Here is a 24,210-nt window from a genome sequence, read left to right as displayed (position 1 = left end):
AACTCGTGCACGTGCTTGAGATACCGAAAGCCTGCCAGCCACCGGGTCTGCCGAGGGCTGCCAGCATCTTGTGGTTCTCTCTTTTCTCCTGACTCTGTCATGACTCCTGCCCTGCTAGTGTGACTGTCCACCACCGGTGGGAAGGCTTCTGGCCCAAGCAGTGGCCATGGACTCTGCACGTCAGCTTTACTTTATCCAGACACAGAGCAAATCGTGGCCACTAGTGAGACATACAAACTGACGTGACAGACCTTCTCTGTATTCAGTTTATTTTTACATCCCTTGTAATTCTAACACTTTGGTCCAATTTCGTGATTAATAATTGGCTTATATAACTCTGTGAATCAGAGATAATTCGCATATACACTGATCATAACAAAAGGACCGTATAGAAACCAAACACTCAGTTCTTTAAAAATAAGTCAAATATCCCCAAGTAGATGCTGATCCTGTGTCATCTAATTCAGTTACCATTACAAGACTTGATCATGCCAATTATCAGTCAGATCCAGGAGTCATTCACCGTACAGATTGAATCGACAGTTTATAGTTTTGGGTCTCAACACGATTTTGGCATCATATTTTGACTAGTCTTAATTAAATCTCATAATAAGTCCTGGTGATAGTTGGGAGGAAATATCCAAGGCAGATAGAGAAAAACATACGATAGTACTTTCTGTGGAAACAAGTTTTATACTTGAGATTCCAGCTGACCATTATTTACTTTTTATTTGAAAAAGTAGTTATAAAATAATATCCCACAGACCCTGTAGTTCATGCTCAAGAAATACATTTAGTTAATTAACAGTTTTCTTTCTTCCCCCCCTTTTTTTTTTAAACAAGGACAATTTCAAAGGATCAGTTTGAAAAGAAGAAAAATGATACCTTAGATCCTGAACCGTGAGTAGATAAGCGATTTCTTTCTGACTTTTGGATTTTAAGCTTCAGATCGGGAAAATCCCTCCTTGTGACGGGCCTGCAGGAGAAGGCCCCTTTGGAATGTTGGGAGTGGGTTGCCCCGGGTGGGATTCTCTGTGTGAAGTTATTTCAGGTATGCGTTCTTTTTACCTCAAACAAAATATGTATGTCTCTGCAGCATCCTGTCCAGTTCCTGAATTTTAACAGCAGTGACATCAGATGGATATGCTTTGGTTCTCTCAGAACCTTTCTGCTAACTCCGTCATCATGGTTGTTGAGAGGCCGTTTAGTGTGACTCTTTAGAGACTAAAGATATGAATATTTGCTGGGGTAGCACTAACACCTTTTAAAGGGAAATTTCAGAAAGGAAACTTTTTAGAAACGACTGTTTAAAAACGAGTAACAGGGGGCGCCTGGGTGGCGCAGTCGGTTAAGCGTCCGACTTCAGCCAGGTCACGATCTCGCGGTCCGTGAGTTCGAGCCCCGCGTCGGGCTCTGGGCTGATGGCTCAGAGCCTGGAGCCTGTTTCCGATTCTGTGTCTCCCTCTCTCTCTGCCCCTCCCCCGTTCATGCTCTGTCTCTCTCTGTCCCAAAAAATAAATAAACGTTGAAAAAAAAAAAATTAAAAAAAAAATAAAAATAAAAAAATAAAAACGAGTAACAGGAGGCCTGGCGTATGTTCTTGCCACTTTGGTGTATTTCCAAAGGCCATTGTCAGATCCTCTTGTTGTCTCCACTGGTCAGTGAGGATGCTTCTTTTGCAAAGTTTGCTTTGCGATAACCCCCAAAGAGGCTTCAGAGTTCCTTCCATGTGGCAGTGTCTCCAGGTCCCTAAAGCCAAGTGCTCAGAGCACCCCAGCGTGTGGAGGTGCCCATTGTGTTCTGTTGCTTCGGTGAGCACAAGCTCCAACACCATGGGATGTTTGGGAGCCGAGAGATAGGTCCTCCTTCCCTTGGTCCCAACGCCCCAGCTCGGGGGTTGGGGGGGGGGGGTCGAATGCTGCAGTGGAAGATGGAGACTTTGCACCAGGGGCTCATTTTGAAGGGCTTTCCTGTTGGGAGCTCACCCGGGCTTTCCCAGCAGCAGTGCCCAGGCAGTAGGGGAGGGCACGGCAGCTACTCGAGCTCCAGCCTCAGCACAGTGCCTGGTGCGTGAGGAGGCTGTGCCCCGTATTTTTCATCACCAGTGGATCGTCTGTCCTGATGTTCTGTGTCCGTTGTTCACATTATGTGAACCTCCCCTGCACTGGGTGAAGGGCCACTTACACTGTTCTTTGACATATGGATCTCTTCTGTGTGCCCTGGAGGTTTTGAAGGACTTCATTGGTTTCTGCTGTGGAAAGATCATCCTGGATCTGTGAGGTGGATTCACCAGGCCAGGAAATGACTTTGCTTTCCAGTAGGAAGCTAGTTAAGAGACTCAGAGCAACAGCTCAGGCAGGAAGTAGAAGCTTGACCTGAATAAAGGAGCACCTCTTGATAGGAGAAGCCACACTGTGCGGGTGAGGAAGGGGACCATCTAGGTGGCCGCTGAGATGCTTGTGCATGAACAGGAAACATGGGAACGGGAGCCAGCCACGTGGTTAATAATGGTTCTTGGGGAGAGGATGAAATTGAAAATTGATAGAATGAGGTCTAGAACATAGTTTTGTTGTTGTTTATTTTGAGAGAGAAAGAGAGAGCACAGGTAGGAGAAGGGCAGAGAGAGGATCCCAAGCAGGCTCCGCTCTGAGAGCGGTGACCCCGACACGGGGCTCAAACCCACAAACCGTGAGATCATGGCCTGAGCCGAACGGACGAGCTGGACACTTAACTGACTGAGCCACCCAGCCGCCCCTAGCCCATTTTTTTTTTTTTTTTTCTTTTTTTTTTGTGAGTGTCCTTTTCTTTTTTTTTTTTTTTTTTTTTTTTTATTTTTTTTTTTTTTTCAACGTTTATTTATTTTGGGGACAGAGAGAGACAGAGCATGAACGGGGGAGGGGCAGAGAGAGAGGGAGACACAGAATCGGAAACAGGCTCCAGGCCCTGAGCCATCAGCCCAGAGCCCGACGCGGGGCTCGAACTCACGGACCGCGAGATCGTGACCTGGCTGAAGTCGGACGCTTAACCGACTGCGCCACCCAGGCGCCCCTTGATAGTCCTCTTCTGTCACATGGGAAAACATTGAGAGTGGAGTATCTTTGGAGGGGGCACAGAAACAGGGAACTGTTGCCTGGCGACCCTTTAAATTCCTAACACAGAGTATGAGCCCCACTGCTGAGGTTTCAGAGAAGGAGCTGGTTGGGGGCAAGGCAGCACTAGAGGCAAAGAGCAAGGTCCAGACAGAGCAGCCATGGGAGGCGGGGGGTGGTGGTGGCGGTCACGACAGCACAGGATGCTGCAGAGTGCTGGCAGGCCATGAACTAGGCACTCGTGCTGCTGTTGTACACAGTTTTGCACATGTGTGTCCTTTCCCCGTCCCGACCAAGTAGGAACAGAGAGGCAGAGTTAGACTGGATCCGTGGCTGAAGGCTTGCTCAGCAGGGGCAGAGGAGAGATGGGGGCCCAGGACTCAAGGCAGTGTCGAGAGTGTACGTCAGGTTACCGGGGCTCAGCATCAAGGCTGATAGGAAGAGCTGAAACTTAGCAGAGTTGGAGGAGGTGTGGTGCCTTCTAGTCCTCAGCATTCCTCCGGACGTAAGGTGTGGTGGTGGTTAAGCGGGTGGCTGAGGAAACAGGTTTGCGCATCCACGAGTGTTGGCAACTAAGATTCCCGGCTGAGGTGACAGCCAGGTGAGCCGCAGTGGGGGCTGGGTGAGTAGCACCTCGCCCCTGCTGTCCAGTGCTGACTCGAACAAAGGCTGTCGCTTGCCGGTCAGCTTAGCGCTTCCCACCTTTGTGATTGACTCGGAGCAGATGCTTCCTGTACCTCGGCTTAAGAGCAAGTGTTTCTAACGTGCAAGTGTTGTTCTCGGTTATTTGAGTCCGTTTACACATGTGCAGGCACTGGTCTTGGAAATGCGTAGTAATATCAGAAATACTGGCCTGTAAAATGCGCCTCTTTCATAGCAATTTTTGAAAGTGAAGTTTCATTTCTGATTGCAAAGGAGATTGGGAGAAGCAAGGCATAGGCATTTGTACAGGGAAGTGGAGGAGCCCAGCTTTCTCACAGAAAATATTGTGCCTGTGCATTTTTAAAATACGGCTGAATCAGAGGTGCCTGGCTGGCTCATTCGGTGCCGTGCGTGACTCTTGATCTTGGAGTCGTGCGTTCAAGCCCCATGTTGGGCGTAGGGAAAGAATAAAGTAAAATACAGCTGAAGCAATCAGCAGAGGCATTCATGAGTGCCACAGACCCTGGAAGTGATCGGAGGACAAGGTGTGAACGCGGTACCCAAGCTTCTGCCGACGGCTCCCTTGGACAGCTCCCTTGTATGTTTCCATGTGCATTACAGCACACTCTCTTTGTCTTCCAGTTTTGTCGATTGCAAGGAGTGTGGCCGGAAGATGCATCAGATTTGTGTTCTGCACTATGACATCATTTGGCCTTCGGGGTGAGTAATTTCCTGGTGATTTCCTGTGATCTTGGCAAAAGCCTTTGCGCGGAGTGGCGGGAGGGGCCTGCAGTGAAGCCAACAGCAGCTCCTTCTCAGTTTGTGTCCTCAGCGTCTGCCTGCTGGGGCTGTGGGCTCAAAGCACTCTGCCCCTTCACTTGTGAATGATGCTGCCAGCAAAGCACTTAAGCCGCATGTCTTGGTGGCGAGACTATTTTATGCAATCTGATCACACCCGTTCTTTTACAGCTTCGTGTGCGACAACTGCCTGAAGAAAACCGGCAGAACTCGGAAAGAAAACAAGTTCAGTGCGAAGAGTAAGTTGTGGAAAGGTTTTTTGTTCCCCCATCTGTGCGTGAGGTGCTTGTTCCCGCTCCCTGGTCTTCCTTCAGCCCCTCTCAGTACGTGGCTGTGGGGCCCATTTGTCCGGGGGTCTGTGCCAAGTTCACTTTCTAGCACCGCTAAATGGAATCATTGGGCCTGATCTTTGCCCGAAAACCAGATTTACGGTCCGTTCGTGCTCTACGTGAAAATTTAGAAAGCTCTGAGAGAAAATGCGTCAGCAGATCCTTTTCAGGTAGCTCAGAAATCTGACCCCCGCCAGCACACACATAGACACCCCACTCTGGCATCCTGTTGTGACCAGCACGCTCAGCCCTGGGCCGCACGGGGCAGTTGCGTGGCCCTCTCTGCTGGGACTGGCAGAGCCTGGTCTGCCTGAGGACTGGTTATGCGTTTTGCTGCTGTGTTTAGGGGGCAGCTGGTGTCCTTCCACAGTAGAGAGCAGCCCGTTGTGACTTGAAGTTCAAGTCTTCATGGGTAGTCTTGACTCTTTTGGAGATAGCCTCCTTTTCCATCATGATCTTTGTCGACCTGGTTCTCGAGGGCTGGGAGCCCCTTGCACAGCGTGTCATTCCCGAACTGTCCTTTGCCAAGTTCACAGCAACCCCGAGTAAAAAAGCCACCTGCAGCAGCGCCTTGACAGCCCACTTGCCCGGTGCTCCCCAGCAGGGCAGGCGGCTAACACACTGCTGGAGGCATCCCCAGTGAGAGCCAGGGCCTCTGAGGGGCAGGGAGCAGGAGAGAGAGATCCCTTGCCGGGGGGGGGGGCGGGGAGCAGGCCAGGAGGAAGCCACTCCAGGGGCTTCCCAACTCAGTGGTAACAGGTAAAGACTGTTGTTACCAAAATGCACAATTATCCTATAACTTAACCTCGCTCTTGTAAAACCTATTGAAATGCCGATAAACTCCCAAACTGTTGTAATGCTTTTCTTTAGCTCAGGGTTTCTCAGCTGAGCCACCATTGACATTCAGGGCCCCGATGACTCTTTGTTATGGGGGCTGTCCTATGCTCTGTAGGAATTGAGGAGCATCTCTGGTTGCTACCCACTAAATGCCAGTAACACTACCCCTGCCCCCCTGAGTGGTGGCCATCAGAAATGGCCTTCAGAAATGCCACATGTGGGGCGCCTGGGTGGCGCAGTCGGTTAAGCGTCCGACTTCAGCCAGGTCACGATCTCGCGGTCCGGGAGTTCGAGCCCCGCGTCGGGCTCTGGGCTGATGGCTCAGAGCCTGGAGCCTGTTTCCGATTCTGTGTCTCCCTCTCTCTCTGCCCCTCCCCCGTTCATGCTCTGTCTCTCTCTGTCCCAAAAATAAATAAACGTTGGGAAAAAAAAAAAATTTAAAAAAAGAAATGCCACATGTTCCCCCGGGGCCGGGGGCACAGTTGTCCTCAGGTGAGAACCCCTGCTTTAGAGCGTCTGTTCTGAGTGAGATCGCTCAAGCAGTCAGCAGCCTAGAAACACCTTGCTGGACCAGAGCCTCATGACCAAAGCGCAGTTGCCAGGAGAGCTGGGCCTGGGTAGGAGAACAGTTGCGGCTGGTGGCGGAGGGGGACAGAAAAGCCCAAGAGCAGGCCTACGAGGTGAGCCTTAGCGTCAGAGACACATAACACTGACTGACAGAAGAGGACCTCGGAAGTCTGGCCACCCCTACACCCCTTGGCGCAGACATGTGAGCACAGTCTTTGCGAGGGTCTGTAGGCTGCAAAGGACAGGCTGCCGCGTGTGCAATTGTGCCAGCCCCGTACCTCCGTCGAGTCAGCGACTATCCCCCGGGCCCCTCCCTGCCTGGGACCGCGCACGCAGCCCAGCCGGGTAGAGGGAGGAAGGACCACTGGAGACGCCCCCGAGCCAGAGCCCCTGTGCAGGGTTGTGAGAGGCCTCCCTGGAGATGGGGCGACCCCGACGTCAGAAAGCAGACACCAAAGGATTTGAGCCCGTAAAGGGACAGAAAAGTCCCCGTCACGTGGTTTGGGTGAAAATGCACATTGAAAGCCTGGGGGAAAGGGAGACTACGATTCAGGACGTTGGTTTCTAGACTCTGCATTGACCTTGTTACCCCCGTATCCCCCAAAGTTGTCTGCACGTATGTGTGACGACGTGTGTGCGGCAGGCCCCGCGGCATAAGGCGGGCCCCCGGGAAGGGAAAACAAGCGGGAAACTGGGAAGCATAGCGGAACGAGGCAGAACTGTGCATGACACACAGGGAGGGCGTGGCGCTCCCCGAAATCATTCCTGCGGGGACCGCCTCTGCACGAGCAGCCCCTCTTCTGCCCAGGGGACCCCTGTGTTCACTGGGGCTCTTCGGAGGGCGCCTCTCCGTCTTCCCGGTGCTCGTTTATTACAAGGTGGTCCTGTGTTGTCTCATTTGAAACGTTTTTTTTAATACAGGTCATTCAGGTGATTTGAAGGAAAAAGTAAAGATCTGACTTTAAAGGTTTATTCTTCCGTTTGCTATTTGAAAAGCACAGTGTGAGGTCCTGTTTTCACAAGGGAAGGGCAGACGCTGGACCGTGGCAGGTGGCCCTTCGTAGCTGTGTCCTGCCTTTCAGGACTGGAAAGCGCCTCGTGAGGGGGACAGGCCGTGCTCAGCAGCAGCACAGGGGCATAAACACGGGGGGCCCCCCCCCCCCCCCGCCCCGCCGCCACTCACAGAGTAATGAGGCAGCTGTGCGCGCCGTGTGTCTTCGCCAGAGTGTGGGATAGATCATAAATCTGCTCTCCCCTCATTGGTGGAACTTGTCAAGTTCTTCGTTTTCTGTGGGGTTTTTATTTCCTGGTCGTGGTAGTTTTTTTATTTTAAATCACTTTTATGGAGGTACAACTTACATACAAGAAAAACTCCACCATTGCTGTGTTTATTGCACAAAAATGGAATTTAGAAAGTCGATCTAAATTTTCCAGATACTTCTTAGTAAGGAAACTTATAAAATCCCAGATAGCTTTTTAAAAATATTTCTCATTATGTAGTATTTTAAAAATCAATGAACATAAAGAAAATTATCAGCGTTAACCTTCCGTAGCTTTTTCTTCTAGTCTTTTCCCCTTGTGCAAAGAGTTTTACTGCTGTGCCCAGTGTTCCTGTCACAGTGGCCACGCCTAGGGCGTCCCCGGGAGAGAGAGGGTGTGGAGGGGGTCTAGGGCTGATGTAGGTAGTGATGCCCTGTGGGCTCCCATCTGGGATGCGTTCCAAAGGCTGTATGGGGCTGCATGCGGGACTCCCTCGAGCTGGGCAGGAAGGGGAGAGGTATGCCCTGCCCTTCGGGGAAGGCAGAGTTCGTGCAGTGTGGATTCGGGCCATGGGCAGACTTGTGGGGGCACTCTCACCGGGGCCTGGGCACGGGAGGCAGGAGGTGGGCTCAGTGGGGCCCCTGTGTGTGCTCCCTCTGCTTTGCCCCACAGCCTTTAGTCTGCCTTTGTGGCTCTTCCGCCCTTGTGTCTAGAAAAAGATGGAAATATGTGGGCATTTAAATGATAGCACTTGTCAGCGTGCGGAGTGCCTGAGGTCCCAAGTCCACCTTTCCCTTATGAAATGCTTACCACATAGGACAAGCTAGTTCCCTTCTGGATTTGGAAAACGTTAATCCATAGAGTATCAGACTGCGCTGAAAGAGAAAGGTGGGTTCTCTGGCTTCAGCCACCTTCTCCACAGCCCATGCGAAGCCCCCTCACCTGCTTGCTCTGGACTTTGCAGGACTACAGACCACGCGATTGGGCAACCACTTGGAAGACCGAGTCAACAAGTTTTTGCGGCGACAGAATCATCCCGAAGCCGGGGAGGTCTTTGTCCGGGTGGTGGCCAGCTCAGACAAGACTGTGGAGGTCAAGCCTGGGATGAAGTCACGGTTTGTGTGCACATGTTGTGCTGTTTTCTGAAGTGTTCTTTGAGGGGTCACCGTACCTGGTTAACAAAAGCCCTGCTTTCTGGCAAGGTTTCAGGGCCTGGCTGGCTCAGTCTGAAGACCACGCAGTTCTTAATCTCGGGCTTGTGAGTTAGAGCCCCACATGGGGTGAAGAGATTACTGAAAGATTAAACTGGGAGTTTGTAGAATTTAAAGGTTTTTCAGCATATAATGTACAGTGAGCCCTTCTCTCCGTATTCCGCATTCATTAGCGGACGTAAAATTTCTGACTGAGACTGTGTCACAGAGAATAGGGTCACAGCTTGTCTGCCTGGGCTGAGCACTGGGGCCAGCAGTCAGAGGAGGTGACCAGGCCTCCTGCTCCTGTGCACGGAGCGGACTCAGGGCCGAGGGTCTTGTTTGTAAAGCATCCGGGAAGTGATGACACGTGCAAATCTCAGGCTCTTTTATTCCAGGTTTGTGGATTCCGGGGAAATGTCTGAATCTTTCCCGTATCGAACCAAAGCACTCTTTGCTTTTGAGGAAATTGACGGAGTGGATGTGTGCTTCTTTGGGATGCACGTGCAAGAGTACGGCTCCGATTGCCCCCCTCCAAACACAAGGTAGTCATCGTCCTCCTCCTCCTCCTCCTCCTCCTCCTTCTCCTCCTCCTCCTCCTCCTCTTCTTCTCCGGTGCGCGTTAATGGGCCCGTGCGGCTCAGCAGACCGGGCCCCCAAATATTGTAGAGAAGCCATGTGCTTCAGAACTGGCTTTAAATCAAATAAGCCACGCTTAACTGACCAAGCTGGTTAGTGTAGTTTAACCCTAAGCCAATGAGAAGTGAAGGGTTTTGATGACTGTTGAGAGCCTGTTCTATGTTGTGAGTACTCACGAGTTCCGGTCCTGGTCTTGCCATTGTCCCTGTCTTACCTGGGGCAGGTGAGCCCACAGAGAAGGGGTGGGGATTCCTCCACGGGCCCCCGCCTTGTAACCTCTATCCAGAGTTCTTTCACGCTCAGTCAGGAGTCCAGGTGACAGGGACCTGGAGGTGGCGTTTCTTAGTTTGCCCCGGCCTCTCCCTGGCGGTCCTGGTGGGCAACCTGCTGCTTCTCGGCTCAGCGATGAGTGAGATCATTCATTGGCAGTGGCGGTTGGTGATGAGAGTTTTCTTACATCTCGTCTGTGGCCAGTGTAACTGCTACAAAACAGAATTTGTCTCTGGAGCTTTTTGGATGTTGGTGTTTGCTTTCAAGTTTGGGGTGTATCCTGAACTCTGAATTAATTTCTTCCCGCTTGCCCTCCCCACCCTAGGCGTGTATACATATCTTATCTGGACAGTATTCATTTCTTCCGGCCCCGGTGCCTCCGGACCGCTGTTTACCATGAGATCCTTATTGGATATTTAGAATACGTGAAGAAATTGGGGTGAGTTTACTCCACTTTATTCAGAACTAATAAAAAATCCAGCTTTAATTTTTACTGTGTATTTTACGAAATAACATGAGTATTTTTTTTCCTAAGTCATACGTATTTTTCTTTTAACGTCCTTAGATCGATGGTCTCCCAAGGCCCCCTTCCCTTGGGGCCATGCAGATCTGCCTTCTGTGCCCTGCTCTTTTTTCTAATTTTCTTAATTTTATTGAGGCATATTTTATGTATCACAAAGGCTGCCTATTTTAGGCGTACACTTCCGTGATTTTTAGGTATGTCACCGAGCGGTGTGGCTGTGGCCATAAGTCAGTTTCTGAGCATTGTCCCCCCCACAGTAGGATCCCTGCCCCCGTTTACTGTTAACCCTGTTCCGCCCCTATGCCCAGCGACCCCTCGTCTGCTTTCTGTCTCTCTATGTTTGCCTTTCTGGACATCTCTGTTTCTCTGTTCTAGACCTGTCACTTTCTTTTGCAAAATTTGAAAAAGTTAGAGGTGTTTGATTGATAGGTCCCTAACCAAATGACCAATTTATTCTGACTTTCGCCCCTTAGAGAGAAACACCCAGCCTCTCCGGTGCACAGGAAGTAGTGGTTAGGAAAGGCAGTGCATTCCTGGGTGTAAGTCCTCCCACACACCCGAGAGCCGCGTCTCCCGGGGCCCTGTCCCGTGCTGACCGTGTGCCCTTGGAGCCTCGGCCCCCGCCCGCCACGCACACCTGAGAGGGAACATCTTAGGGCCGGTGTCCAGGCGTGCCCTCGTGTGCTGCAGATCAGCCTTGCCCGGCCGCACACTCCTCCCCCAGCGCACTGGGCCTGCACTGCAGCTTTTCTGAGCCTGTGACATTTTACCACAAGCGTTGTGGTAATTTCTTTGTTTTTTCTTTTTGTCTAGTTATTTCTCTCCTTGCTTTGGTCCCTGCTTCTCACCTGTTACTCCTTGAAGGCGGGGAGGCTTTCAGTCACCACTTTGATCTGAATTGTGTCTGTGTGTCCCGTAGGTACGTAACAGGACACATCTGGGCCTGCCCCCCGAGTGAAGGAGATGACTATATCTTCCATTGCCACCCCCCTGATCAGAAAATCCCCAAACCAAAGCGCCTGCAGGAGTGGTACAAGAAGATGCTGGACAAGGCATTTGCAGAACGGATCATTCACGATTACAAGGTACCCGGTGCTGAAACAGGGCGTGGCGGCGGGATGGCGTGTCTTCCTCTCGCGCTCACGCACGTTAGAACTGCGTTCACCTACGAGGAGTAGGAAGGAGAAAGTAAGAGCATTGGGGCGCCTGGGTGGCTCAGTCAGCTGAGCGTCCGAATCTTGATTTCCAGTCAGGTCATGATCGCAGGGTCGCGAGATGAAGCCCCTTGTTGGCCTCCAAGCTGAGCGTGGAGCCTACTTGGGATTCTCTCTGTCCGTCTGTCCCTGTCCCCTGCTTGTGTTCGCTTTCTCTCAAAAAAAGGAAGAGCGTAGACAAAAGACATAGAAGCCTTTATTTGCAGTCCACCGGGAGTTTTAGCTGGTGTTCTGAAAGCCGCGGTACCTGTTGAAATCTGATCTCAGCTGTTCGTGTGTCACGACGCACAGCCCCGTCCTCTCCCGGTGGCGTGGCCCCTGCACCTGCTCCCGGGAGCGTCACTCAGTTCCCTCTTCTCACGGACGTGCTTCCTTCACTTTCCAGGACATTTTCAAACAAGCGACCGAAGACAGGCTCACCAGTGCCAAGGAGCTGCCCTATTTTGAGGGTGACTTCTGGCCCAATGTGCTGGAGGAGAGCATTAAGGAGTTGGAGCAAGAAGAAGAAGAGAGGAAGAAGGAGGAGAGCAGTGCAGCCAGTGAGACCACGGAGGTAAAGAGACCCCGCGGGCCCAGCTGCACGCTGAAGGCCGCGTGGATTCGTGCCGTCGGGCCCACGGGCCGTGGCCTTCTTCGTGCTGATGTTTTCGTATGTGCCCCCTCCCCTTCTCACCAGCCACCGCAGGTCAGGACTGGAGCCCGGGGGGCACAGCCCACGCTACGTGCGGGGTGAGCTGAGACATGGGTGCTGGGGACGCATCACATAGGAGAAGGCGCACGGGAGAGGCTGGCTCTGGCATCTCTGAGCGGGGCGGGCGGACAGAGCCGGGCGGACCTGCCCTGAGAACAAGACCCTCGGTTGGCGGGCCTCTTTCTTCCGCTTTGTTACGTGCCAGCCCTCCACCTTGGCGCTGCCTTTGTGCACGGGCTCCGTGCTTGGCAGTGCGGTGGTGACTCGAGAAGACTCCATCCCTGCCCTCGGCGGTGGGGGGGGGGGGGGGGGGGGCGTGTCCTAGTAGGAAGAACAAGTGAGGGAGGGGTGCGCCGGGACAGCAGCAGGAGCAGGAAGGAAGGGAGCGCCGCCACCGGGCGGGTGCTGGTGCTCCCGCGGGGCCTGTCTGGAGCAGTGGCCGAGGCCGAGCTGCTGGGAAGAAGCCCAGGCGGCCCCCGGGTTAAGGAGCTGCCGGCCACAGGAGGAGGCGTGTGAGGGCTGGAGTTGGAAGCAAGCGTGTTGCGTTCGGGATGCGTGAGGAGAGGCCGGAGTTTCGATTTGGTGCGTGACTGTAGAGGCAGTGAGGAGCTAATGGGGTGTTTGGGGAGGAGCAGCGGCTCTCTGGCCCGTGAGGAGCGTCCGGGGTCTGAGCCGCTGCGTCAGCGCCTCTGCACGAGGGAGGGGGTGAGGGGGGAGAGCACGTTGGGGGAAGAAGTCAGGAATTGGCTGTGTACCGAGATGCCTGTGAACACCCGCGAGGAGTGAGGGGCTGTGCCCTCAGCTGGGGTCTGTGTCGCAGGTGCACGGTGGCCCGACTTCCTTTCGTTGGGGTCCCCCTGGAGGCGGGATCTGTCATCTGTCCTCTGATGACCACACTGCCCCGCCAGGGTCTCTGGGGGGATAGCAGGAGATCCTGTTGGCGGGCAGACCTTTGAAGGACGTGCCACGTGTTAGTGGAAACTTGGGAGTTCCGGCGAGACAGAGAGCAGAGCCGAGCTGTGAGCCTCGGGTGGCTCTTCTGTCTCCGCCACTGCCCTGCATCTCGGAGAGGAGGTGGCCTGAGTCAGAACACGAGTCCAGGGTTCGGGGAGCAGGGGATTCACAGCCGGGAGGAAGGTGGTGCAGCCACAAGCACAGCTTCTGCTTCTGAAGAGAGGGGCTCCTTGAGGGGGACACAGGCCCCGGCTGTGTGTCCTGTCCGAGGAGAACATGCCCACCTCTGGCCTGGTGGCGGTTCCCAGCAAGGGACTTGCCCATGCTGGAGAGAGTCCGTGTTCTCTGCGTCCAGTTCTCGGAAGCAGCAGGCGGGTCCTGCCCTGGGGACGCCTCACCCTCACGGTGGGCGTTGGCTCCCGTTCCGGACGGCGCTCGGCCGTGGGGCTGCTCTGGGGCGAAGTGGGGAGATGCTTGCAGCAGTGGGGAAGAGACGGTGCGGCATCACACGTGGGGACACCCCCCCCGCATGTGTGCGTAGGCACGACTCCAAGAAGAGAATCCAAAATTTTGTTGCTCTCGGTAGCAAAAAAAAAAAACAAAACAAAACTATTTTTATTTTTTAAATTATTTAGCTATATTTTCTGAACTTTGTGCGGTGAATCTATTTAAGTTCTTAGAAGTAAGTTTAAGTTTAATTTTAACTTTTTAAATAGTTTATTTTGAGAGAGAGCGTGAGAGCACATGCATGCGAGTAGGGGAGGGGCAGAGAGGGAGAGAGACAGTCCCAGACAGACTCCATGCTATCCTTTGCGATCATGACCTCAGCTGAAGTCAAGAGCTGGACATGTAACCGACTGAGCCACCCAGGTGCCCTTAAAAGTCAGCTTAATGTTTAGAACAGTTTGAAGGCTTACAGAAAACTCAAGCAGGTATCCCGGGTCCCCCACACTCCACCGGTCTGTCCTGCTGCCACCTCGCACTCCCGTCCCACATGTGTGATGGTGGCTGAACCAGCGTTGGTGCGACTTTGTTAACCACAGCCCGTGCTCAGTCAGCGCTCTCACTTTCCACCAACGTCCTCCCCTGGCCCGGCCAACGTGCCACAAGGGGTCTGCGCTCCCAGGGCAGCTTGGTACTCGCAGACTTGCCTGGGGGCTTCCTCAGTGACCCCGTCTCAGGCACCCGGGGTGTCTGTCTCTCCGCCTCTCCTCCCTCTTGTTGAGAGTGAAGTTCTTTGGACCAGACCCGGCAAACGTCTCCACCCTGGTGTCTGAGCCCTTTCCAGAGTAGGGGCGCTTTAACTGACGAGCGGGACCCCCTTGGACTTCAGCCAGGTGGGGCGCTCCTGATGGGTTTTAGGCCCTCTCGGGGCCAGGGAGACGTCCTACCTCGGGCAGCCTTGCCAGGGACGTTGAAGTGGAGGGGCTGTTTTGGAGCCCCAGCTCCTACCCATGCAGTGGCTTCTCTTGGCACCTCACCCCTGTCTCGTGCACTATGGATATTTGGGACCTTTTGCAAGGCAGAGAATCTGCTAGAGTGTGCAGGACGTGGCGTGGAGTGGCGGGGTCCAGTGGCATCGTGTGAAGCCGTGAAAAATAACGGTCCCCCTCAGTTGTTAGGGTCCGAACCAGCATCCTGGGCACGTTTTCCCTTGAGAAAAGACCTGCTGTGGCCGGCACGGCATGGCTTTTATGTCTGTGTGTCACTGCTGCCCCCCATCTCTCCCCCCCCCCGCCCCGCCCCCCCCCAGGCCCGGCTCCCATCCTCTGCCTCCGTGACTTCCTCTGAAGGCAGCAGTGTGTTTCCAGCTGTGTGCGGGCTCCTGCCCTCGGCTGGGCCTCCTGGAGCCCCCACGGCCTGCGAGCCGGGTGTCCCAGCCCCGGGTGCAGAGTCAGGCGTGGACAAGAGGAGGCTGGGCTTGTCAGACAGCTTTGCCTGTCATTTTAGGGCAGCCAGGGTGACAGCAAGAATGCCAAGAAGAAGAACAACAAGAAAACCAATAAGAATAAAAGCAGCATCAGTCGAGCCAACAAAAAGAAGCCCAGCATGCCCAACGTGTCCAACGACTTGTCCCAGAAGCTCTACGCCACCATGGAGAAGCACAAAGAGGTAGAGACGCACGGGTGGGCTCTTGGGGGGCCCGTGTTGGCGCCCTTCCTGGGCTGCAGGGTAGAGGAGGGGGCCTGGGGCTGTCGGGCAGGGCCAGCCCGGAGAAGGTAGAGCTGCCGGTCGCGTGACCCACACGGCATGCCGCCGGCTCCGGGCGGCCCCAGGGAGCCTGGGTGGTCCTGGGCGCCAGCACGCCTGCCCTCCGCGGGGGGCTCACGCCGCTCTCGCCCACAGGTCTTCTTTGTGATTCACCTGCACGCCGGGCCCGTCATCAACACGCTGCCCCCCATCGTCGACCCTGACCCCCTGCTCAGCTGTGACCTCATGGACGGGCGTGACGCCTTCCTCACCCTCGCCAGAGACAAGCACTGGGAGTTCTCGTCCCTGCGCCGGTCCAAGTGGTCCACGCTGTGCATGCTGGTGGAGCTGCACACACAGGGCCAGGACCGGTTTGTCTACACCTGCAATGAGTGCAAGCACCACGTGGAGACGCGCTGGCACTGCACCGTGTGCGAGGTAGGCCCCCGTCCTCGCCCTCTGCGCGTCGGCAGCCTGCACTGAGCTCCTAGACGGTGGCCGTTTCCTGGGGGAACAGAGTGACCGAACGAAAGAGGCTCATCTGCCTCCTGGTCCTCTGGGGTGCTGTTGGTCACGAGGTGGATGTTTTTGAGCTCACGAATACAAGGGTCCTGGTCAGTGTGGGTCAGGGGTGTGTGGTACACAGCTCCAGACTCAACAACGGGCATCCAGGATAGGAAGGAAGAAGCCCATCTCCTTTCACAGAGCCTGGTACGGTCCCGGCCCAAGCGAGCATTACCGCAAGGCCACAGATGCGTGTCCGGGGTATGCTTGGCCCCCAGCAGGAGCCGGCAGGTTTCCCGGGGGAGGTGGTGTTTGTGCCGACTTGTTCGGGACAAGATGGTCACGGAGCACTTTCGTCTTACCCCTGGTTTTTTGCTTATGTGGGCCGTGTGTCCGGCACATCCAGGGACCTCGTGCCCGGGCAGGAGCAGGAGAGAGGCGGGCTGTGCTTCCCTTCCGCCAGGATTCCGACTGGTTTCCCCTTTCCATGCCTCCAGTTCTAGGCTTGCTGAGAGGCTGGGATTCCCCTGCCCTAGTGTCGTGCTGGGCCCCTTTGGTTAGGGGTCCTGGACCCCTCCTCCCTTGTCCTGGTGGACCCCATGATTGCATACACTGGCTCCCCTCTGAGAAGGGGTGTGGGCTGTCGTGGGCCCTTTGTCTCCCCCAACAGATAGTCAACAGACTCCATCCCCCCACCCACTCCTCACCTCTCCAGTGTCACTGTTCAGAATGGTCCCCAGAGTCACATGCCCATAGGAGCAGCTCTGTGATCTCAGGTTGAGGGGGCACATGGGGCCTCTGTAATGCCTTTGTTTTCATTCCCCACTTTGTCTAGCTTTCTTTGGTTCTTTGTCACTTCCCGCTGTTGGGATCTTCGTGTCCTTTCTCAAAAAGGATCGGATCTGGGGCTCCTGGGTGGCTCAGTCGGTTGAGTATCCGGCTCTCGATTTCAGTTCAGGTCATGATCTCAGGGTTGTGGGATCGAGCCCCACGTCGGGCTCTGTGCTGAGCATGGAGCCTGCTTGGGATTCTCTCTTTTCCTCTCTCTGTCTCTGTGGCATGTGAGTGCACGCTTTTGCGCTCTCTCGCTCTCTCTCCTCTCTCGCTCGCTCGCTCTCTCTCAAAATAAATAAGTAAATAAATATGAAAACACAAACCAAAGGATTGGTTTCGGTCACAGGGCTTCCTTCTCTAGACTTGGCTCTGGGTTGCCCCCGTCTCCAGGTGCGACTTTTAAGACCTCTGAGCGCACGCATTTTGTCACTGTGGTCTGAGCCCCGGGCCTGTCTTCTGGTGAAGGCCTTCTGGTGAAGGTCTTCTGGTGAAGACCCTTCTGGGCTGCCCTGCAGAGCTCTGGGGACACACCAGGGTGCCCAGTAGCGACCTCAGAGGGTGAGGGCCGGTTTCTAGAAACCCAGATCGGTGGCACTTCAGTGAGCTTGGGAGGAACTGTCAGTCTTCCCCGGCCAGGTACGGGAGCAGGACACGGTGGGTCTGCGCGGCGTTCCTCAGGGGCAGAGGGAGGCGGGAGAGGGGACAGGGGTGAGACTGCGGGGCCGGACGTGTCGGGGGGGGGGTGGCCGCCGGGCCGTGCCGGCTTCGCGCTGACCCCCGCCCGCGCCCCCTCCCCGTCCGCAGGACTACGACCTGTGCATCAACTGCTACAACACGAAGAGCCACGCCCACAAGATGGTGAAGTGGGGGCTGGGCCTGGACGACGAGGGCAGCAGCCAGGGCGAGCCGCAGTCCAAGAGCCCCCAGGAGTCGCGGCGCCTGAGCATCCAGCGCTGCATCCAGTCCCTGGTGCACGCCTGCCAGTGCCGCAACGCCAACTGCTCGCTGCCGTCCTGCCAGAAGATGAAGCGGGTGGTGCAGCACACCAAGGGCTGCAAGCGCAAGACCAACGGGGGCTGCCCGGTGTGCAAGCAGCTCATCGCCCTCTGCTGCTACCACGCCAAACACTGCCAGGAGAACAAATGCCCGGTGCCCTTCTGCCTCAACATCAAACACAAGCTCCGCCAGCAGCAGATCCAGCACCGCCTGCAGCAGGCTCAGCTCATGCGCCGGCGGATGGCCACCATGAACACCCGCAACGTGCCTCAGCAGAGTCTGCCTTCCCCTACCTCAGCGCCGCCCGGGACCCCCACGCAGCAGCCCAGCACGCCCCAGACGCCGCAGCCGCCCGCCCAGCCCCAGCCCTCGCCCGTGAGCATGTCACCGGCCGGCTTCCCCGGCGTGGCCCGGACTCAGCCCCCCACCACGGTGTCCGCCGGGAAGCCCGCCAACCAGGTGCCGGCCCCGCCGCCCCCCGCCCAGCCCCCGCCGGCCGCGGTGGAAGCGGCCCGGCAGATCGAGCGCGAGGCGCAGCAGCAGCAGCACCTGTACCGGGTGAACATCAACAACGGCGTGCCCCCGGGGCGCACGGGCATGGTGACCCCGGTGGGCCAGATGGCCCCCGCGGGCCTGAACGTGCCCCGGCCCGGCCCGGTCAGCGGGCCCGTCGTGCCCAACCTGCCGCCCGGGCAGTGGCAGCAGGCGCCTCTCCCCCAGCAGCAGCCGATGCCGGGCATGCCCAGGCCCGTGATGTCCATGCAGGCCCAGCCGGCCGTGGCAGGGCCTCGGATGCCCAGCGTGCAGCCGCCCCGGAGCATCTCGCCCGGCGCCCTGCAGGACCTGTTGCGGACCCTGAAGTCGCCCAGCTCCCCGCAGCAGCAGCAGCAGGTGCTCAACATCCTCAAGTCAAACCCTCAGCTGATGGCGGCTTTCATCAAGCAGCGCACGGCCAAGTACGTGGCCAGTCAGCCCGGCCTCCAGCCCCAGCCCGGCCTCCAGGCCCAGCCCGGCCTCCAGGCCCAGCCCGGCCTGCACCAGCAGCCCGGCCTGCAGAACCTGAACGCCATGCAAGCCGGCGGGCCCCGGCCCGGCGTGCCCCCGCAGCAGCAGGCGATGGGAGGCCTGAACCCCCAGGGCCAGGCCCTGAACATCATGAACCCGGGGCACAACCCCGGCATGGCGAGCATGAACCCGCAGTACAGAGAGATGCTGCGCCGGCAGCTGCTGCAGCAGCAGCAACAGCAGCAGCAGCAGCCGCCGCCGCCGCCGCCGCCACCGCCACAGGGCGGCGCGGGCATGGCCGGGGGCATGGCCGGGCACGGCCAGTTCCAGCAGCCCCAGGGACCCGGAGGCTACCCGCCGGCCATGCAGCAGCAGCGGATGCAGCAGCACCTCCCCATCCAGGGCAGCTCCATGGGCCAGATGGCGGCTCAGATGGGACAGCTCGGCCAGATGGGGCAGCCCGGGCTGGGCGCGGACGGCACCCCCAACATCCAGCAGGCCCTGCAGCAGCGGATTCTGCAGCAGCAGCAGATGAAGCAGCAGATCGGGTCCCCGGGCCAGCCGAACCCCATGAGCCCCCAGCAGCACATGCTCTCAGGACAGCCCCAGGCCTCGCACCTCCCCGGCCAGCAGATGGCCACGTCCCTCAGTAGCCAGGTGCGGTCCCCGGCCCCTGTCCAGTCTCCGCGGCCCCAGTCCCAGCCTCCACATTCCAGCCCGTCGCCACGGATCCAGCCCCAGCCTTCGCCGCACCACGTCTCGCCCCAGACCGGTTCCCCCCACCCAGGACTCGCGGTCACCATGGCCAGCTCCATAGATCAGGGACACTTGGGGAACCCCGAACAGAGTGCAATGCTCCCCCAGCTGAACACCCCCAACAGGAGTGCGTTGTCCAGTGAGCTGTCCCTGGTCGGCGACACCACAGGAGACACCCTAGAAAAGTTTGTGGAGGGTTTGTAGCATTGCGAGAGCATCGCTTTTTTTGTTTCCCCTTTCATGTTCTTGGACCTTTTGTACTGAAATCCAGGCATCTGGGCTCTTTTTATCCCTAGATGGAACTGCTACTTCCGAGTCATGGAAGGGTAGATTGCTGTTTAAAGAAACAATACAAAGAATATATTTTTTTGTTAAAAACCAGTTGATTTAAATATCTGGTCTCTCTCTCTCTCTCTCTCTCTCTCTCTCTCTTTCTCTCTCTCTCTTTTTGTTTTTTGTTTTCTGTTTTTGTTTTTTTGTTTTGGGGGGAGGGGGGTTTTGTTTGGATTCTTTTTGTCGTCATTGCTGGTGACTCATGCCTTTTTTTAACGGGAAAAACAAGTTCATTATATTCATATTTTTTATTTGTATTTTCAAGACTTTAAACATTTATGTTTAAAAGTGAGAAGAAAAATAATATTCAGAAACTGATTCTTGAAATAATGCAAGCTTATAATGTATCCCGATAACTTTCTGACGTTGCGGGAAGATTTTTTTCTATAGTGAACTCTGTGGGCGTTCTCCAAGTATTACCCCTGGACGGTAGGAGTCGGCTCCTGCGCGCACACACGTACACACCCACACACACCTATCTATACATACTGGCTTACGCCAAACTCTTGTCTTGCAGATGTAGAAATTGTTGCTTTGTTTCTCTGATAAAACTGGTTTTAGACAAAAAATAGAGATGATCACTCTCTTAGACCATGCTAATGTTAATAGAGAAGAAGCATTCTTTTCTTTCTTCTATGTGAAACTTGAAATGAGGAAAAGCAATTCTAGTGTAAATCATGCAAGCGCTATAATTACTATAAATAAGAAAATTCAAGAAGATTCAATCACTGTATAGAATGGTAAAGTACCAACTCATTTCTTATATCATATTGTTAAATAAACTGTGTGCAACAGACAAAAAGGGTGGTCCTTCTTGAATTCATGTACATGGTATTAACACTTAGTGTTCGGGGTTTTGTTATGAAAATGCTGTTTTCAACATTGTATTTGGACTATGCATGTGTTTTCCCCCCATTGTATATAAAGTACCGCTTAAAATTGATATAAATTACTGAAGTTTTTAACATGTATTCTGTTCTTTAAGATCCCTGTAAGAATGTTTAAGGTTTTTATTTATTTATATATATTTTTGGAGTCTGTTCTTTGTAAGACACGATTCTGGTGGATTGCTCATGGCGGAGAGGTGGGGATCACGGGCCTGGGGGGGCCGTGCGGGTGGCAGCCAGGCCCAGCCGAGCCCGCGGCTTCTCTCTGCAGGGACCGAGGGGGCAAAGCTCGGGGATGGCCTCGTGTACTCAGTGCCCCACGCGGAACGTCACCCACGGTTAGGGGTGCAGATGGGTCTGAACAACACTTTGCCTCCTGTCCTCTTCCCGGAACACTCGAGAAAACCCAGACCAGGGACGGTTCCTGTCGTTGGCAACGTGAGCACCCCCTTCCCCTTCCTGTATGTAAACCCCAGAGTTGATGCGAAAGGTGCCCCGGGGACTGGAGGTGGTGCCTGCTTCTCTCCGGGATCCCCAGATCCTGTGCCCCGCAGGGGGAGGATGCCGCACGCTGGGGGGTGCGGAGAAGAGCTGTGGCCTTCCTCCTCCACCCTCTAGAGACAGGGAGGTGCCCCCGCCCTGAGGCCACGGAGGCCGCGCTGTGGTGAAAGGGGACGGGCACGTTGGCCACACGGTCCCCCACCTCACCCCCCGGGTCCAGTGTCAGATGCCCTTAACAAGAAGGTGAGAGTTGAGACCCTGGATGCCGTAAACCTCACGTCTCTGTGGCTAGCACGCACGTGTGTTCTCCAGAACCCCACCCACCCCCTCCCGAGCACAAGTGAGTCGAGTCCCAGCCCCTGCATCCCCGGCTCCCCGATTAGGGGGTCGTGGCGGCCAAGTCAGAGCTCTTGACTCAAACAGTTTCCCTTTTGGCCCTGTATTCACAGAGGTAATTTCAAAATACTTGATTTGGGAGTCTAAATTTGAGGAAATTTTCTGCGATATCCGCCCTAGCACCCAGCTTCCCCGTAGGTGAAGCCAGATCAGCAGACCGTCCTCAGCACCGCCAACCAACCCCCGCCTCCGCCACATGCCCGAAGAGAAAGCAGGGCCACGGCCCGCCAGTGGCCCTCTTGGCCATCCTCGCTCTGCCTGCTTGCTTCTCGAATCTGGGACCGTCTGCCGAAGCACCCTCCCCGCTGACGGTCCACCCCTGAGCCCGTGTTCGGGCAGAAGCGGTGACCTGTCTGGGCCCTGGAGGAGCAGGACGGCCATTCGGTGCAGTCAAGTGGTGGTGGTGGCGGGGGGGGGGGGGGGCAACTTTTTCAGGTCCTCCTAGAATCCAAAACTTTGTGGCCACATCTCATCTCCTTGGAGTCCACGTCCTGTGTGACCCGCCAAAGGATGCGGCCGAGGGCGTGCGGTCTGCGGATTAACCCCGCACTGGGCGTAAGGAGGTTTCTGTAAGAGCTGCCAGGCCCGGGCGCTGTGTCTCATGCTGTATACTAAAGAGGAGAAGAAAAAGTCCTATATTTGTGATCAAAAAGAGGAAACTTGAAATGTGCTGGTGTTTATAATAAAAGCTGGTAAAACTGCTTGGATTCAACGATGGTCCCAGTTGGCTCTGACCCTTAGTATTGGCTTAGAGCTAGCCTTCGTAAGGTCCAAGGGTCTCAGCTGAGTGCGTCCGGTATGTGTGTTTGATCATGTTCCTAAGAACTTAGCATGTTGGAAACAGGAATAGGGTGTAATTTCTGGAAGACGAGTCGGAGAGTGTTCTGCTTATAAGATCTCAGGCTGTAGATGTAACTTCCTCTTTTTTCTTTTTATTTTTTTTTTAATTTTATTATTTTTTTTTTACTTTTACTAGATGGAACCAAAGATTCTGTTTAAGCCAGAACGTGCTTCGGGCACAGCAGGGGCGGGGGCGGGAAGCTGCTCAGACAAAGCAGAGTTCTTTGATGAAGGAGCTGAGTGCTGGTTGGTCACCAGCGCACCTTCGGGAAGCCCCTCCCTCGCCCGAGGATAGTGCTGAGGATAGTGGTGGGAAGCCGGCGTGGGGATGGGGACAAAGTCCACTTGGGCTCCGGGCTCCGAAAGGCACGCTGCACCTTCCTGGGATGCCCTGTTCGTCCCACTGGGTTACCCAGGAGTAATTTCGACGGGTAAAGTCAAGAGTAAGGAAACAGGAAATTTGAGTGAACGTAGCCTCCAGGCTAGAGGACAAACTGGAGGACGGGAACCCCGGTGAGTCAAGAGGGCAGCGTGGTGTTTTAGGTGCCTTCCTACAGAGGGTTTCCCCAGGCTGCGTCGACTGTGGCTCCGGCGTGAGATGCCTTCACCCAGCGGAGCATCCGCGGGCGCTGACCGAACACCTGGCTTGCGGTGATTCGGGCACGTTTGAGGGGCCACAGGCGAGCGGGAAGTGAGCCCACGGGACGTGCGGGTCTGCAGCGTCTGGGTGGCGGCAGCCAGGAGCCGGGGCCCGGGTTGCGAGTGAGCAGGTGTGGGCCGCTCAGCCAGAGCCACGCCTGAAAGGAGCTTTTCTCCACTCCTTGTTTCGCAGGCTCACCTAGAACTCACTTTGGGGAGCCCTCAGGCAAGCGGGGGCATTACGATAGCTCGTAAGCCCTCAAACGTCACAGACAGTAAGTGGTAACCAAGTCCTGACACATGCCCGGTGTCTGGTGTCCACCGGTTCACTGGGCGTCAGCCTACTGTCCACAGTGTCAGTGACCTTAACCCGGTGCCTGAAGAGGGCTGCCGCTGAAGTGGGCCTTATTCTCTGGGCCAGCCACAAGGAAGCCTCTTCTAGACGATGTTTCAAGTGATTGTATACTAGCCTATCAACAAAGTTCAGACGAAAAGATCCTTAAGGGTAGTAGTGGGGTTTAGAGACTGTCGCGAGTAAGGGTGGGGACCCTGTGTCTACAGGTCTTTTAGGAAAATGTCCAGAGAGGACGTCCTTGGAAGGACGGCAAGAGGAGGATGGCTCCCTGCACCAGGACTCTCCCTGTGTCTCTCCAGGACCCCTCATGTGTGGCACAGGTTTGGGGGCCTCAGAAGAGGGAGGGATGTCTCTTGTGCTGCCACGAGGGAGGCGTCTGGAGCCAGCTCCAGGGAGGGAGAGTCTTGGGGACCAGACACTCACGTCGCAGCCGCTCTCCTGAGGCTGGGAGGTGCAGAGAAAGGGGCAGCAGACTTGAGGGAGGCCAGGAGCCGCACCAAGAGGCGTTCAGAGTCACCTGGTGTTCAGCCAGAACCAGTGTCCCCGCTGAGGGCTGGACCTCCACAGGCGAAAGAAAGCACAGGGGACGCACCGACCTTCCAGGGAGGCCGGTTCTCACCGTTCCCAACCCTCTCGACACTTGAGTTCTGGGCGGCTCCGGCTTCCTGGGTGAGAAAAGGGGGTTCTCGCGGGGAGAGGGCGGGAAAGACGAGATTGGGTCCCGAGCCGAGGCCTCTTTCCCTCCGGAACAGGCAATTTTTAGGGATGCACACCTGTGGCTTCTGGTTGTCCGTGAAGTAAGCAGGCGTGGGCTCTGGGACAGCACTTCTCCAGCTCTGACACACAGACGCCTCATCTGGGATCTCGCTGACCTCCTGACATGGTAGGTCTGGGCCCAGGGGGGTGGGCAAACTGAGCTTCTGAGTGTTTCTTTTTTTTTCTTTTTCTTTTATTTTGAGAGAGAGAGATCA

General features: G+C 55.5%; 1 protein-coding gene across 3 annotated transcripts in view; it reads left to right on the top strand.

The window, feature by feature from the left end:
- LOC115503724 (CREB binding protein) overlaps positions 1 to 19,615 on the top strand; it is a 128,092-nt gene extending 108,477 nt beyond the window's left edge. For all 3 annotated transcript variants that reach the window (XM_030300056.1, XM_030300057.1, XM_030300055.1), the window contains 11 exons: positions 844 to 900; positions 4,374 to 4,451; positions 4,701 to 4,768; positions 8,487 to 8,637; positions 9,111 to 9,257; positions 9,947 to 10,060; positions 11,064 to 11,229; positions 11,744 to 11,911; positions 14,954 to 15,115; positions 15,350 to 15,631; positions 17,336 to 19,615. In XM_030300056.1, the coding sequence (XP_030155916.1) occupies positions 844 to 900; positions 4,374 to 4,451; positions 4,701 to 4,768; positions 8,487 to 8,637; positions 9,111 to 9,257; positions 9,947 to 10,060; positions 11,064 to 11,229; positions 11,744 to 11,911; positions 14,954 to 15,115; positions 15,350 to 15,631; positions 17,336 to 19,492 (3,550 nt within the window). In that variant the 3' untranslated portion in view covers positions 19,493 to 19,615. The remainder of the gene's footprint in view (positions 1 to 843; positions 901 to 4,373; positions 4,452 to 4,700; positions 4,769 to 8,486; positions 8,638 to 9,110; positions 9,258 to 9,946; positions 10,061 to 11,063; positions 11,230 to 11,743; positions 11,912 to 14,953; positions 15,116 to 15,349; positions 15,632 to 17,335) is intronic.
- Positions 19,616 to 24,210: the final 4,595 nt, after the last annotated feature.

Source organism: Lynx canadensis, chromosome E3 (assembly GCF_007474595.2).
Source record: "Lynx canadensis isolate LIC74 chromosome E3, mLynCan4.pri.v2, whole genome shotgun sequence".
In the NCBI taxonomy this organism is placed as follows: domain Eukaryota; kingdom Metazoa; phylum Chordata; class Mammalia; order Carnivora; family Felidae; genus Lynx; species Lynx canadensis.
Note: the sequence above shows the minus strand (reverse complement) of the source record. Positions and strands in the feature narration are given on the sequence as shown.